At 41.4% G+C, this 16,803-nt stretch overlaps 1 protein-coding gene across 6 annotated transcripts in view; it reads left to right on the forward strand.

The window, feature by feature from the left end:
• Nucleotides 1–16,803, forward strand: part of DYNC1I1 (dynein cytoplasmic 1 intermediate chain 1) — a 278,730-nt gene that overhangs the window by 41,078 nt on the left and 220,849 nt on the right. For 4 of the 6 annotated variants that reach the window (XM_070424306.1, XM_070424305.1, XM_070424309.1 and 1 more), the window contains exon 4: nucleotides 1,745–1,886. In XM_070424306.1, coding sequence (XP_070280407.1) covers nucleotides 1,745–1,886 — 142 coding nt within the window. The remainder of the gene's footprint in view (nucleotides 1–1,744; nucleotides 1,887–16,803) is intronic. The other 2 variants (XM_070424308.1, XM_070424310.1) reach the window with 1 other exon arrangement.

A 16,803-nucleotide genomic window follows, 5' to 3' on the forward strand; every position in this document is an offset into this window, starting at 1 on the left:
ATAAGATGTTGATTATTTTGTTGAGCTTCTTATGGTGTGGAAGACATAACCTGCGGGATATTTGACTAATGGACTTTCTTTGAGGAGGTTGACAAACTTTTTTGTATTTAGTTGACATGTGATATAAATTAGATGCTTTGTAATCAATTATATTTTCTCCTTAAAATAGCTTTGGAAAGTTTGCTACAATGTGAGTGAACACTGGTTAAACACAATAGTAATATGTCCTATTCTTCCCTACCCCACATAAAGCCAGTCAATAAACCTTAAGGATAAAACAGTTAAATATCTCTAAACCATAACCAAACTGAACTATCCCTGCATCCCAACCAACAGGCCTTGGCAACCGTGGACCCGATTTTGAGTTTTCATCCATCTCCCTGACTTACCCTCTGACTTACTGTGAGGATAATCAGTGAATTAATTGTGGGACCACATGAAAATTCCTAATTTCTTGACAGATCTGCCATTGTGTTATAGGATTTGGACAAAATAGTTAAACCCTTTCCCCTATTGAATAAATAAAAGGAAATTGCACATGATTGAAGCCAAATGGGAATCTGCACTGAGGGGCTGAAGTTTCTTTCTGCCCATCTGGCTTCTTTGGCATGTGTGAGATTGAGAACCCGTTAAATTTGCCTGGCCTGGAGCCACCGTGGCTATTTGGTGCAGCTTCTATCTGATGGACATTTGGCTCATATTGGAAGGGTAAAGGGGCAAAAAAAATACATTTGCATGTTCTTTAGCTTTCTGCTTGTGTTATCCTTGCTCTCAGACTCAGCTCTCACTGGCCTTGACCTTTGAACTTGTGTCTCCTGTTTTCAGAATGGCAGTTTGCTTGTGTGCTCATGGCAATGCCATCGAGAGCTGCCAGAGGCAAGCAACACAAGTCCCAAACACAGTCAACAGTACAAGGGGATGAAACTATTAATTAAATGTAAAAATAAAGCTTCCTGACATGTTTCTTTGTTTTGAAAGAGATTTCTAAATTACCAGGTTCAGCATTTACCCTTCCTTCCTCACTTTGCTTTTCTTAGCAAATGCAGTTTATAGTCCACGGACGATAGATTTCCCTCCAAATGCAGACATACGACAGAATTTACTGACCCTTCCTGACCACTTAAATCAATGGTTCTCAACCTCCTGGCCCTTTAAATACAGCTCCTCATGTTGTGACCCAACCATAAAATTATTTTTGTTGCTACTTCATAACTGTAGTGTTGCTACTGTTATGAATCATAATGTAAATATCTGATATGCAGGATGGTCTTAGACGACCCCTGTGAAAGGGTTGTTCGACTGCCAAAGGGGTCGCGACCCACAGGTTGAGAACCGCTGACTTAAATGATCCAAAATCACTTATTTCATCATCTGGTAAAGTTTTACAGACACTCCACTTTATTTTTTAATAGGTCACATCTATACTAACAAAATAAAGTGGAGAATTAGAATTATCTGGATAGTTCATACTAGAGAGATCTTTGACTTGAATTACCTGGATAATTATTTTGATTCTCCATTTTACTTTGTTAAGGTGGACATGGCCTTAGAATCCCCAAGGTAATTCTGTCTAAATTCATTTCAAATTTTCATTTCCAAAATATAAAAAATTCACTTGACTTTCTTCCTTTTCTTTCCTTTTTTTTTGTTTTATTTTCCATACCCCATCTCAATTTCTCCTGGCCATACAACCACTTTAATTTGGGTCCATTTGTTTTGATTTGTCTGACACTGCTCTTCCCAGTGCAGTCGCTGCATTTTTTAACATGGGATACCTGTTATTTTCATTATTTAGTCCCAACCCCTATGTCTCCCTCCTCGAAATCAGTGAGCACTCCCAGTGAAGCTGGAAGCCAAGACTCAGGCGACCTGGGACCATTAACAAGGTAAGAATTGTCCCTTTACAAAGACCATGGTGGATGTCAGTAATACCCCTCCCCCTCCCCAAAAAAGGCCTAAAAGCCATTCTACTTCGTGTACTATTAAATGTGCATGTGTGCATGTACCTGTATACTCAATCATTTTATGTTTCACTTTATGGTGGCTTGCTATTTTATTCATACAGCAATGATTTTGAACAGTAGGAATCATAAACTTATATGTAATCCTTCCTTGGGTGAGCTAATTAATGCCTGTGTGTTGTTTAACAACCACAGACATAGCCATTAGCTCGGGTCTAAAAGAAAGCAGAGAAGGACCCCAGGCAAATGGAATGCATACCCGGGTTCTCATTATCCTCCTTCCGTGTTGGTTTCCATGAGAATCTTCGTGACTAGACCACTGAGGTGTTCTAAACCTGAGTTTCATGTTCCAAGCATCTTTGTGTTTTCTTACTAGAGTCGACTAATTTGAGAACTCAGTCCCCAAAGTGTTTCCATTATTATTACTAATTATGATGATCACCAGGGTTCACTGCTCTGTTTTGTGAGTCAATTTGCCAATTTTTTATTACCCCGTGGCTCCTGGAAGATTATATAACTTAAGACATTCTCTAATTAAACCCCCTGAAAGGATATCCAAAAGGTAGAGATGTGAAGAGGGCAAGGAGAAGGCTCAAAGATATCTGTAGAGTCCTGGTGACTTTCTTAATGCAGTTGCTTTCACCAGGATTCCCACATGCAAGTGCACATAGGCAGGTGATGTGAGTGGGGCCAGGGGACCTGTGGCAACTGGTTGGCAAGCTCCTTGTTTATAAAGGCCGGATGGTCTCCTCACAGCTCAGGCTGGTTGAGCTTATGTGGGAATATGGACCCAGTTTTTCACATCTTTCCATTTTCCACGAGAAGCTAAAAATTCAAGTATTTGTGCAATAATCTCCTAGATGTTAAATGGCCATGACTTTGTTAGAAGTAGTTGTGGGCCAGATTTGGCCTGAGGGTTGGCAACTTGTGACCATTAACCCTGTCTACCTGTGTATATTTCTTGCTACTATATGTGTTTCTGGGGGAGAGGTATAAAATTTTTCATTTTTTTCTTTTTCTCTGAATACATTATCATTTCAGAAGATAAGCATTATCTTCTGAAAGTGCATTGTCTCCATATAGTCGATTTGGGTAGAGAAAATTATGGAAAGAGTATAGTTTAGTGTTAGCCTGAAGTGTAGGGTGGCCAGTTTTTTTTCTTTCTTGTTTTTTTTTTTTTCCTGAAACCAATATGTAAAGTTGGAATTACTGAACCCATATCAGCCTATTGGTGTGTTTCAGATTTGAGTATGTATTTTGTTTTGATAGGGCCTTTTAAAACCAATGGCCACTGCTTTCAATTTGAGAAGAATGAAAGTAGAGGTTTTTGTGGTTTATTTTAACAAATTGCCTTTGTGATTTGGGGCGGCATATGCCTTCTCTCATCTTTCGCTTTGAACGCTTCAAAAGGTCTTTGAGGGGAAAGAAAAAGTAATAATAACACAGTTATGTAAGATCTAACATTGTTGTAAGAGCTAGCTGGCACAATATAATCACATTCCTTAGTGGGTTCATGAGTCTATCATTAAGTTAATATATTTGCCTCTTTCTATGCAATGATGGTGTAGTGTCCATTAATGCTTAGCTTCAAGGGCTGCAGTTAGCAGCATTAAGCTCTGTTACTGAGTTCACAGTTGATGAGCCCTTTTTGAAAGCTTTCTAGAGAAAGCTGACCTGTGCTGTTAGCATTCTGGGACAGCAGCAATTTCTCTTCAGAGACCATCATTCTTCATATTTCCCCCTTCCTTAGAAATCACTTTGGAGGAAGTGCTATCCAGGCCTACCCCACACAAACTCCAACTAGCTTCAATTCTTTATAGGAACGTCCTGGCATGAGTAGACAACTTAAAGTCAATGATTAAATTCCTTGCTAAGTGTACGTTTCATAGGAAGGCAAGAAAATTGACATTGAGGAAATGATGGTATTTCAGAAAAACTAAGCAGAAAATTTACTTGAAGAGAAGGCATGAGGAATAGCTTAGTAAATCTTACCCTTGTTTTGAACTTAGGAAAATTCCACGCAAATTTATGTTTTTGCTTCCATAAAATAGATATGAGAGTCGAATTTCAGGAGAATATTATATTTGTTGTTAAAATTCCACTTGGAATATTTTTCCTTAGAAGAAACATCTCTGAAACAATTACGATTAGCACTTCATAAAACATGAGACTGGGAAAAGAGTGTGGTAATTCCTAAGCATATAACTCTGTAGTCATAAATTTGACTTTGTGTGGAATTTGGATTCTGAAAAATGGAAAATCTTTCAGAAGATAACTTACAGATCAAATTAACACATCTGGTCTTACAGGTGCACATAAATTCTGTCATTCATTTGCCAATATTTCAAACTAAAATTGAAATGTTCTTTACAGAGTCAAATTGGTAAACATTTCTTATATAATCCCTATAAGTGGTTAATTTATAAACTGGCATGTAAGCTATCCCTGTTATAAAGAAAAGGTTAAATCAGTGCTTTTAAAAAAATCAAGTGTAACAAAATTTCTTTTATTGATGTATAAGAGCAGTTAACTTAATATTTTAAAAGACTAAAAAGAGAATAGGAATGTATAATAATTTTTCAATTATAGTAGCATGATTTAATTTTGGTAAACTTGAAGTATCACAATTTGTTTTGCAATTTCTGCTTCTGCTGTTATGGCCTGTTTCTCACTTACAATTTACATTTGTGGTATTTTATATTGTCTTAATCAACTTTGGCACAACTAATTAATCATTTCTCAGTTAATTATACTGGGAAAATACAATGCTCAATATTATTTATAAAATATGTGAAAGACTAATTTTACTTATAAACATAGATATAAAAAAATCCTAACTATACTATATGGAACTGGAATTCAGCACAGTATTAGGGGGATATCATGCTATGAGTAATTTAGGATTGATTAAAAAATTCAAAGATATTTTAGTATAGGAAAATGTATTATCATAATTCAGCATATGGAAATGTCAAAGAGGGGAAAAATCATTGCAATGTATAAAGAAATGGTACTTGAGAAATTTAAACATCTATCCCCATATATTAAAACTTAGTAAACTAGGAATAGAAATATTTTTTTCTCAATATAATGAATAGTAGTCACAAACTAATACCCTACCTCTTATACATAGAGCAAAGCATTTGGTAATTTATGGCCCTTAAAGAAGAATGACTGACATGTTTAGTAGAATATATATCACTCTCAGGACATGACAAGTTCCTTTAGGGCAGAGAGTAAGTGATATTTGAGTTGTATCCATATAGTAGGTATTTGATAAATATTTATTGAATGAATCAACCATTATGCACACATATATATGCCACCATATCCTATCTAATAAAAGAGTGATATGCAAATTAACCATCACACCCTCACTCCGCCAGTCTGTCACAAAGATGGCGGCGGCCACGAAGCTGTAGCCAGCAGGAGGCTTGGTTGCCCCGGTGATGGAGGAAGCCAAGCTTCCCGCCTGCCCTGGCTGGCCCTGAGCTCCACTCAAGGCTACCAAAGTTTCAATTATAGAAGATAAATAAATCCCAGATACCTGCTTCCAGCCAGCCTGGCCTCCCTCAAGGAAGCGCTGGGAGCCTGGGCTCTGCTCAAGGCTACAATGTTTCAATTATAGAAGTTAAATAAATCCCAGATACCTGCGTCCAGCCTGCAGCTGTGGCCAGCCTGAAAATGGCCATCAGCCTCTCACCCAGGCTGGCCAGGCACCCCAGTAGGGCCCCCACCCTGAAGGGGATGTGGCCAGCCTGAAAACAGCCCTCAGCCCCTCACCCAGCTTGGCCAGGCACCCCAGCAGGACCCCCCAACCCTGAAGGGGGTGTGACCAGCCTGCAAACAGCCATCAGCCCCTCACCCAGGCTGGCCAGGCACCCCAGTGGGGACCCCCATCCTGAAGGGGGTGTGGCCAGCCTGAAAATGGCCCTCAGCCCCTCACCCAGGCTGGCCAGGCACCCCAGCGGGACTCCCCACCCTGAAGGGGCTGTGGCCAGCCTGCAAACAGCCCTCAGCCCCTCACATAGGCTGGCCACACCCCCATGGGGTGAGGGTCCGCACTGGGGGGCTTGACCAGCCTGCAAACAGCCATCAGCCCCTCACCCAGGCTGGCCAGGCAACCCAGTGGGGACCTCCACCCTGAAGGGCGTGTGGCCAGTCTGAAAACGGCCCTCAGCCCCTCACCCAGACTGGCCAGGCACCCCAGCAGGACCCCCACCTTGATCCAGGACACCCTTCAGGGCAAACCAGCTGGCCCCTACCGGTGCACCAGGCCTCTATCCTATATAATAAAAGGGTAATATGCAAATTGACCCTAACAGCAGAACAACTAGGAATGACTGGTCACTATGACACACACTGACCACCAGGGGGCAGACGCTCAATGCAGGAGCTGCCCCCTGGTGGTCAGTGCGCTCCCACAGGGGGAGCTCTGCTCAGCCACAAGCCAGGCTGATGGCTGCCAGCATAGCAGTGGGGGCGGGAGCCTCTCCCGCCTCCTCAGCAGCGCTAAGGATATCCGAATGCAGCTTAGGCCTGTTCTCCGCTGGCAAGTGAACATCCCCCAAGGGCTCCCGGGCTGCCAGAGGGCTGTCTGTTTGCCAGCTTAGGCCCAATCCCCCAGGGAGCGGGCCTAAGCCAGCAGGTGGACATCCTCCGAGGGGTCCCAGACTGCGAGAGGGCACAGGCCGGGCTGAGGGACCCCCCCTCCCCCGAGTGCACAAATTTTTGTGCACTGGGCCTCTAGTATGTAATAAATTATATTAAACTATACTAACTGTTAAACATGTTTTTCTAATCAAGCATCTCTATTTTTTCATCTTAATGTATTTTCATCTTATCTAATATTTATACTATCTTCACTTTTTCCCAATTACAACATAATGCCATTTATATATATAATTGATGTCTGGCCTCCCAGCCATCAGCATCTGTTAACCAAAACTCTTACATCTATGGATTTTCTCTAGGAAGGTGAGGTCTCTCCCAAGGGGTCCTCAATGTAGCAGATGAAGATATGTTTTCTAAAGCTCTAAATAGGGGAACAAAGGTACAAAAGAAATAGATTAGATGCTGCTCAGGCTTTCAGTTTCATGTATCTTCCAGATTAGAGTCTGGGATGAAGGTACAGATGTCTGCAGATCTCTTCTGTTCAGAGTATACATTTGGCCTCATTACAGTAAAAATTAAGTTTCATATTGACAGAATACTTCGGTAAAATTCAGATATTTGATTAACTCTGCCTTTCCGTGACCACCATCTAGTGAACTCTCAAATAAGGAAATGAGAATAATTTGTTCATGGTCAATTTGTGCTGGCAGTACCTGGTTACCCTTTCTTGAAAAATATATTTTTTTTATTGATTTCAGAGAGAAAGGGAGAGGAAGTGAGAGAGAGAAACATCAATGATGAGAGAAAATCATTGATGGGCTGCCTCCAGCATGCCCCACACTGGGGATTGAGCTGCAACCTGGGGATGTACCCTGACTGGGAATCGAACCATGACCTCTTGGCTCATAGGTTGATGCTCTACCACTGAGCCACACCATTTGGGCTGGTTACCCTTTCTTTACTCAGTGATTCCAGTGGAGAAAAACATGCTAAGAGGCCACATGGGTTTAATGTCCAAGAGAAAATCCTTGGGGCTTTCATCTTTGTCCATAGGATTCTCTGGCACTATAAGTATACACCTGCACAGAACTTTTGACCCTTTTTTTGGTGGAAACATCACTGTCTTCTAAGGTACTCTGATGAACCAAAGGCTAAAGGGAGGACAATAGGTTTTAGTAAAAGTGAAGAAATACTAAAATAATATAAAACCTTGAAGGAAATTTAAGACTATAACAATTTTCATATATAAAATTCTTTAAATTATCATCATATAAAGAGAAGTCAACAGGATGCCACCAGCTAATGGGCCTCCAGAGAGACCAATAGCACTGATCCAAGGCTGGTAAAAAGTCAGTCTCTGGAAATTAGAATAAAATATACACTGTGGGGTTTTCTCTTCATGCAGCACGTTGCCTGATTAGTTAAACGTTTTTGATATCACTCTGTCTTCCAGAGAGTGCACTGTGTATACCCATTTGGTCATAGCAACACATGAAGCATCTCTTTTAGCAAAGGGGTTGTTGAGCTTTCTTCCCAAGAAAAGGCTTGCTTGACAGCAGCTCTCTGATGGGAAGTCTTACATTTCTTTCTGAATTCCACTCCGATGGACTTCCTGTGTGGCTCAGTGTGGCCTATACCATGTTAGGGCTTTAATGCTAGGCAACAGGTGAGATTTTCATACAGTAAGTTAATAAAAAGTCTTTTACAAAAAGGATTTATTGGTATAAATATTGGTTGCACTGTCACGGTTTTATTCCCGACATCAGAAAATCTTTATCATCATCATTGCCAGTCCTAAGTAAGGAAATAATTAAGGTTGGGAAGTAAAACATTAACTCATTAATTAAATGCCATCCTTAATTAATGATGGTGACAGATTGAGTAATATGATGGATTTTTAAATGTCCATATTGGAAATGGCATTTAGGAAATAGATTTGAGGATGACATTGACTAGAGGTTTTCTATTGGGCACTCTGCTCATATTGGCCCAAGCTGTTTTCTTCATCTGATTAAGGACTAGTGATTTGTTTGACAGAGAAACTGTGGGACTCAAGGGAACTCACTATTCTGCCTTCAAGCTGTCTCTCCACCTTAAAGAGGAGAAGAATAATGTGAAAAGTCGGGTTCCAAGCATTGCACTTGCTTCAGGGACTACCTAATGTACCTAAAGCTGCTAAGTTCATTTGATGGAGAAGAGAGCTGGACTTTGTCTATTTTTTTCTCAGTACAAACAAGCCATATGCTCAGCGCTTTAAAGACAGGCTTCCCTTACTCAATGTGGAAATAAGTCTGAAAATTCTACTGGGACCGTGAGGTGACATCATGCAGTACAACACTGAGTTCCTTTTAAGTGGCTTGGTAGAGCTTAGGAGAATCAGGCAGACATGCCCTGCTTTACTCTTTCATTTTTTAAAAAAATACATATTATTTTTATTGATTTCAGAAAGGAAGGGAGAGGGAGAGAGAAATAGAAACATCAATGATGAGAGAGAATCATTGATTGGCTGCCTCCTGCACGCCCCCTACTGGGGATCAAGCCTGCAACCTGGGCATGTGCCCTTGATCAGAATCGAACCGGGGACCCTTCAGTCCGCAGGCCAACGTTCTATTCACTAAGCCAAACTGGCTAGGGCTACTCTTTTATTTTTAAATAAATAAAGTAAAAACTATTTCTTTGGGAATTAACTTTCCCTCACACTTCATACCCATCTGCAAAAGGGCAAGTGAAGACCATTCATTTATTTATTCATGTATTCATTCAATAAATAATTGAGAATTTACTGTGTGCAACACACACAACAAATGTTAAATGTTAAAACTGACAGGGATATAAAGATAGGAATTCTTCTTACTTCTAAAGTGCCTTATTCCAGTAAATGGACAGATTTAATTTGAAGCCATTTAAGGAAATGTAAGGAAGTTACAGCTCTCAAATATTTATACTCATAAGCAATGATGTCATAAACCATTATTTCCAAATTATCTATAATTAATTTGTATTCATGTGGGAAAGTGATTTTGATTCGTTAGTACCCTACGCAGAGTCTTAACACATATTAGGTTCTTGGTAAATGTCCATTGACTTGTGTGTGTGTGTGCACATTTACGTGTGCTTGCATACATACTTATGTGTATGCACAGATCGCAAAAAAATTGGGTGGGATGGGTGTAGGATGAGTGGAGGGATGAGGACAGAGATAAAAGCAAGGAACTTCAAGGTTGCTGGGAAAGTTGCCTGAAGGTGGACTAGACTCAAGGAGAACTATGGGCGGTAGTTATAAGACTGAGGTACAAGGTGAGGATTTCCTCACAGAAACGAGTCAGAAATCCAGTTACATACTGGGCTCAGAGCTAAAAGTCAGAATGGGACTAGCAGTGTGTTTGGCTCACTGCTGAGGCTCTGGGCTTTGTAACAGTGATCATTACCTCCTGCAGACCTTTTTCAGACTTGGTCTGAAAGCCTGATACAGGGCTACTATTGAGGTCAAGTGGATTGTAGATTGGCAAAGAGAGCTGTGGAGCCCGGCCGGCATGGCTTAGTGGTTGAGCATCCACCTATGAACGAGGAGGTGATGGTTCGATTCCCAGTCAGGGCACATGCCTGGGTTGTGGGCTCAGTCCTCAGTGTGGGGCGTGCAGGAGGCAGCTGATCAATGATTTTTTCTCATCATTGATTCTATCCCTCTCCCTTCCTCTCTGAAATCAATAAAAAAAATTTTTTTAAAAAAAGAGAACTGTGGAATAAGAGACATAGGTATTTCTTTATTGATTTATAGAAATCAAGTTATTTTTGAATGAGTCTATCTAGGACAGATATATTTAGAGAACAAGCCATTTGAGATGGGCCTTGAAGAATGTACATGTTTTGGACAGGTAGAGAAGGGAGAAAGGGCATTTCAGATGATGGGAAAAGCATAAACAAAGGTAAAGGGTGCGGGAGGTATGGATTTTTAAATTCATTTTAAGGGGGAAGTGTCCAAAGAGATCAGAATTTGGGAGATTAGTATGATTTTTGAGATAGTTGAGATCCCTGGCTGCTTTCCCTGGTGCTAAGTTGAAGAATTTTTACTTAATTGCTTGTTAAAAATACAGGCACCTACCTCACAGGTCTGAGGTGAGGTCTGGAACACAGCAATTTTTTAATGCTTTTAAGATCTGAGGACTAGTTAGGGAAACCATTGCTCTAATAAAAAGGACTGACACTAGAGTTGTGGGAGTAGAAAAGGAAATAAAAGACAGATGAGAAAAGGAAAGGTAAAATGACTCTGGTGTACAGATGGACATGTCCCAAAGTCATGTAATAAAGTAGGACTTGGAGCTCAACGGTGATGAGGACTTTGGTGTTATTTGTGCAGAAGATGGAAGTGAGGGAGAAGCCACCACGATTGGGGAATGCCTGCTTTATGGGGATGGAAAGAATAAGGACCCTGCCAAAACCGGGCATGGGATTTGATGGTTTGGAGTTGTCATAGTCATGATCAACGTCATCATCACCATCATTTTTGTTACTACTATTATTACTTGTGATGGTTTATTTTCATAAGTTGAGTTTCTGGAAGTAAAACCAGTCTAAGAGTTTATTGTGTTTATAATTCTTGCTACTTTGGCATATTGGTTTCCAGGAGAACTGTACTGACTTTAAATGCCACCAGCAGTGTATAACAGTACCTCAGTCATGCTGAGTGTTAGCATTAGCAAACGACAGAGTACTGCCTTCCAAGTATATCTCTTTCTTATAAGCAAAACCCACAACGGGTAAGAGCAAAGATACTCTTGAGGGTAGAATTTGAAGGCTTTCTACTCTGAGGTCTAATAACAATGCGAAGAAGGATGGAAACCACCAACTTGGCTGTGGTGAACAGGAAGAAGTTAAGTCATCAGAGAGCAAGGTCTATGCAACCCAGATATCATGTGTTTTACTCCTGTTATACTTTCAACAGTTGGCTAGGCAATGTTTTTGTTTTTTGAAATTTTACCTTATCTGAAACTGAGCAGATAAAATGAACCAATGAAGGGAGAATTTTATAAGAAGTTGGACAGTGATGAATTGGTAGAAGGTTTAAAATATAAAGTTTTGTTAGTCTCTTAGTAGGTTACTATTAATTTGAAAACTTTTGATGTTTTGCCTATTCTTTTATTCTGAAATAGTTTTATCTGTTTTTTAAAAAATTTTATGTTTCAACTACAGTTTACATTTAACACCATTTTATATCAGTTTCAGATGCACAGCAAAGTGGCCAGAATGTTTTTGCTATTCTTTAAAGACGTATCGACAATCAAATTGTCCCCCAAATTGTAAACTAACTGTTACATGGTGGGCCTTTTTATTTTTTTATTTTTATTTTTTTATATATATTTTATTGATTTTTTACAGAGAGGAAGGGAGAGAGATAGAGAGCTAGAAACATCGATGAGAGAGAAACACCGATCAGCCGCCTCCTGCACATCCCCCACTGGGGATGTGCCTGCAACTCAGGTACATGCCCTTGACCGGAATCGAACCCAGGACCCTCCAGTCCGCAGGCCGACGCTCCATCCACTGAGCCAAACCGGCTTCGGCTGGGTGGGCCTTTTTAGATGAGATGACACAAGCTACGCTGTGTAGCATGATTAAAGCTAAATAAGTGAATGATTATTTTCCATGGCATGGAAAACTTATGTACCTAGTATTTTGAAACAGACTTGGGAATGTGACCTTAATTGGCAGGTGCAATCTATTTGTGGGACCACAGAACCATGACAGTGCCCCTTAGTCCAGAGTAGATAAGGAATTACTGGGTTATTCTGGATCTGTGCTAACAGCACGGTCCCTATGAAAGAGATCAGAGATCCTCCCTTAGACCCTCAGAGAGTTAACCTACGAAGTAACTAAGACTGACCAGTGCAGAAAAATGCAACTCTTCACAATAAGCAAATAAAGTCAGGTGGTCTCCCAAACAGGAGCACTAGACCAAATCTAATTGCACAGTTAAAGAACCTACGTCACTCAGAAAGGGTTGGCTTGGTCATCCCAGGAATCAGGGGAATTGGAGACTGGCAGCGGTGAGGGGGTGTGTCTGGCCTTGCTGAAAGATGTAGATGTGGGGGGTGGGTGGGGAGGAGAGGTAGAGCAGGGAGAAGCTGTAGTAGTTAAACATTCAGCTTTATTTGCTCTGATTTCAAAGACACTGCGGCCATCCGGCTTCCCAGGAAGCTGGCCTTCAAGGAGAGAAGCTGTCAGGCTTGTATAATTGCTGTGCAGGCAGTTCTTGTTCTCATGATAAATTGGTAAAATGGCATCGCAAATGGAGTCTTATTAGACCACTTAGACCCGTGCTCGGCAAACTGCGGCTCTTTGGCCTCTTGAGTGTGGCTCTTCCTAAGCCTTAGGAGTACCCTAATTAAGTTAATAACAATGTACCTACTATATAGTTTAAGTTTAAAAAATTTGGCTCTCAACAGAAATTTCAGTCGTACTGTTGATATTTGGCTCTGTTGACTAATGAGTTTGCCGACCACTGACTTAGACTAACTAAGCCACCTAACCCCAATAAACTAGGCACTGATGACAATGAGTTTATGTCCAGATCCCATCCCTTCCTTCAAACACCAAGTCGAGTGGAATCTCTGATCTTTTCAGGAAAGGGTATCTCCCTGCTCCGTCTTCCAAAGGATGATGAAAAGTACAGTCCAACAGCTGGCTGACTGGCACAGAGTCAATAACTATTGAAAAGAAATGATGACCATCATTGTCAATCTTTCTTATAGTATTTAGTTATTTTTTTCAGCTAATATTGATGGAAGCTTTAAATTGTGCCAGGCGCTGTGCAAGTGATGAAAACGACTTTCTTCCTTGCACGTGTTATCAGCATACCACCAGGTATAAATATTCTTCTACTAAAACGCAAGATTCTTAGGTGCAAGTTCCATGTCCCACAGCTTACCCGTGGGGCCACTTATACAGCATGTTTTACTTTCTGCCTTATCTTGCTAAAATATTTGTGTATGTTTTATCTCTCCATAAGACTGGCAGATGCCTTAAGAACTCTTTTAATACTGAATAATAATAATATTTTACATATTATCCCTTTAAAAGGTATTTTTTGAGTAAGTAAATGAATGTTTTCATAAAAAACATCTTCTCCCTGCATGCATTAACTGGTCTATTCTAGAAATGACTGAAAACTAATACTGAGTACTATAGTAAGCAGGGTGATTTCTATGTGAAAATATGTTGTGCTAGTATGTTATGTTCACATATCTTTACTTACAATTTCACTACTTCTTTCATTTTAAACATACACTACCTGGTAAGATGTCAAACTGCCCAAGAATCTGTGGGGAAACCATCATTTTATTTTCAATCACACCATAACTTGATAAGATGGTTGGAAAACAAAACTGATGTCAATTGGTTAAATAAAAGTATAGTAATTTGGAGGAAGAAAGCTGAAAAACAGTTTAATAGTCATCTGATGCTTTTTTAAAAATCAGGCAGAAAGGTCCTTAGAGGACCTCCAGGCCTGCCTGCATCCTCATTGGCTGAGGACGGAAGACTTTTCTGGCGGCCGAGTTCAGAGCACAAACCTCCCACCCTGACCCAGGCGTGGCCCTCTCCAAGGTGCTGCCATTACAGGGACGGTTTTCTGCAAGCTTGCACAGAAGGAAATCAGCGAACATTTAACCCAACTTCCTAGGCTACCCTTGGAAACACAAACAATCTTTGCTCATTTAATGTATTGGCTTTAAGTTCCTTTTCAAAGAAAAAGTGCATTTTGCCCAAGTCTGAGCACCCCACAGGTAATAATGGGAACAATGAAAATAAAATAAAACTAGGACACTTGATAGCATCCTTGGCTGACTACTTACCTACTGCTCGTTACTGACAATAGCTAGGATTGCTTTTACTGAATGATGTGTGTGACTGTGGGGGCAGGATCGTGGTGAGTGAGTTACATGGACCCCTTTGTCGTTCTGGCTGAGTAAATGCAAACTCCAGACTGCTACACTGTGGACTTAAGGGGATGATTCTGATGGAATCATCATTTGTACTGCTGACAGGTACAATGCGTTCAGGTGAGCTGTCAGATAAGCAACAGAACAGCCCAACCACCTGGGGTCTGCTGCATTCTTCACCTGCCTGGGGGAAGTGGAAAAGGTCAATAAAGGTTGTTCCATCAGAAACCTCAAGGCAAATTGAGGGCAAAGCAGCTGATCCCAACTCTTAGGAGGGGATGTTTCTCACAGTCAGCCAGAGCCAGAGGCAGCTGTTCTGTCTAGAGCCAAAAAAAAATGCCCTTAAAGATAAAAGGTTTGATCCCCAGAGATTGTGAACGGAAAACATGAATCACTGTAATGGATCCCATTACTTCTGTTTGAAACAAGTGGAAGGAATCAGTGTCCAGAACCAAGAAGGGCTGCTTTTCTTGAGCAGAGAATGAGTCCAGAGCATGGCTTCTCACCCCTGCCTGCACATTAGAGTCACTTAGGGAGTTTTCAAAAATACGGATGCTTGGGTCCCGCCCCACACTTTCTGATTTAATCGGTCTGAGAGTGGCCTGGGCCTTGGGCCAGGCTTGAGTTAATCACAGGTTTGGATGCTGACATAGTTGAGCATCAGTGATGCTTTCTTTCTGCTGACTAATGAAAGCAATAGTCCAGCCCACTCATTTTCTAAAGGTGGTTTCAGGGTCAGCCATAAGCATTTCCTGGGAACTTGTTAAAATATAAATTCTTTGGCCCCACCCCAGGTCTACGGAGTCAGAATTTCTGGAGTTGGAGGTCAGCATTCTGTATTTTTAGGAAGCCCTCCAGGCCATGCTGATTCATGTCAATGTTTGCCAGCCACTTTCTAAGTCCAGACCTTGATTCTCAGATGAGGTTCACAGATTGGCAGCATTTGTATCTCCTGGATCTGTCACACAGGTCACTGGCTCAAAGAAATATTTGGTAGTAGATATGTGGTTATAGTAAGCACAGCTATTGTTTATAATATGCTTTGTGCTTTATAGGTATAATTTTATGTAATCTCTGTAGAAGAACTGAGAGAGGTCATCATCCATCCATCCATCCATCCATCCATGCATGCATCTATCCATGCATCTATCCATTTATTCAACCAATGCTATATTCTATAAGCATACATACCAGGCACAGATCTAGGCATAGCCCCATAATCTAAGGATATAGCCACCCTGCCATTATAAGGCTAAAACAGATCAAAGTAAACAGTAATCTGATGTATAATCAAATCATAGGTAAATGTAAGTGCTATGAAGAAAGTAAAGCAGGAAAAGGTAAGGGGTGGTGTGACAAGGAGGTGCTGCTGGAGAAAGGGCGGTGGAAGAAGAAAACCTCTCCGAGCGGACAAAGCAAAGGCATGAGCTGCTCAGCTCTTTGCGGGAAGAACATCAGGAAGGACACAGGACACAAGGGGGACACCGTGAGGGAGGGGCACAGCGGGTAGAGATGAGTTTTGAAGATAGCTGCAGGCCCCCGTCCCAGAAGCCACGGTAAAAACAGGCAAACGGAGCAGGACTCCTCAAACTTTGAGGTGCCTCGGAATCACCTGGAACCTTAAACTGTAGTGAGGAGTCAGTGAGTCCAGGGTGAGAGCAGTCTCTGTATTTCCAACAAGTGCCCAAGAGGTGCTCATGCTTCTGTGGGCCACACTTGGAGGAAACAAAAGGGTAGGGAGGTTCAGGACACAAGTGGCGTGTCCAGTGTCACTCAGCTGGTAAGTCGCAGAGGCCAGATGTGAATCCCAGACGCCTGATCCAAAGTCCCTGCTGTGCATCAGTTACCTGCCCGATAACCTCCCTCCTGACTCACCTGCAACTGCTTCTGTGCAGGAAATGGAGAGGACCTGCCTGAGGGAGGTCCTTGTGTGCACACTCTTTATAGAAAAGCTCTTTATCCCTTATTTCAAAGGAGAAATGAATGCCTGGGTAACTATGGATACTTGGTGCTGTTGCTTGTGGAGTATTTAAAGGAGTAAGATATCCTTGACATCTTAGAGACAAATGATATGGTTGGTGACCATCTTCGTGTGATATATAAGTAAAAAAAAAAAACCCACCACACTACCCACGGGCCTCGAAATCCAATGCGTCATCTTTGCAATCACTGACCCGAGGAAGCCAGTTAGTCCGCAGGCCCTGCAGCCACGCTCCATCTGGCCTGACCTCCCCAGAGGCTCCTGCCCTGGCCCGTTTGCACGTTTGCATTTGGTTCTCTTCTCTGCATGG

This window comes from Myotis yumanensis, unplaced genomic scaffold (assembly GCF_028538775.1).
Source record: "Myotis yumanensis isolate MYYU_CA2020_CCGP unplaced genomic scaffold, mMyoYum1.0.hap1 SCAF_9, whole genome shotgun sequence".
Lineage (NCBI taxonomy): Eukaryota > Metazoa > Chordata > Mammalia > Chiroptera > Vespertilionidae > Myotis > Myotis yumanensis.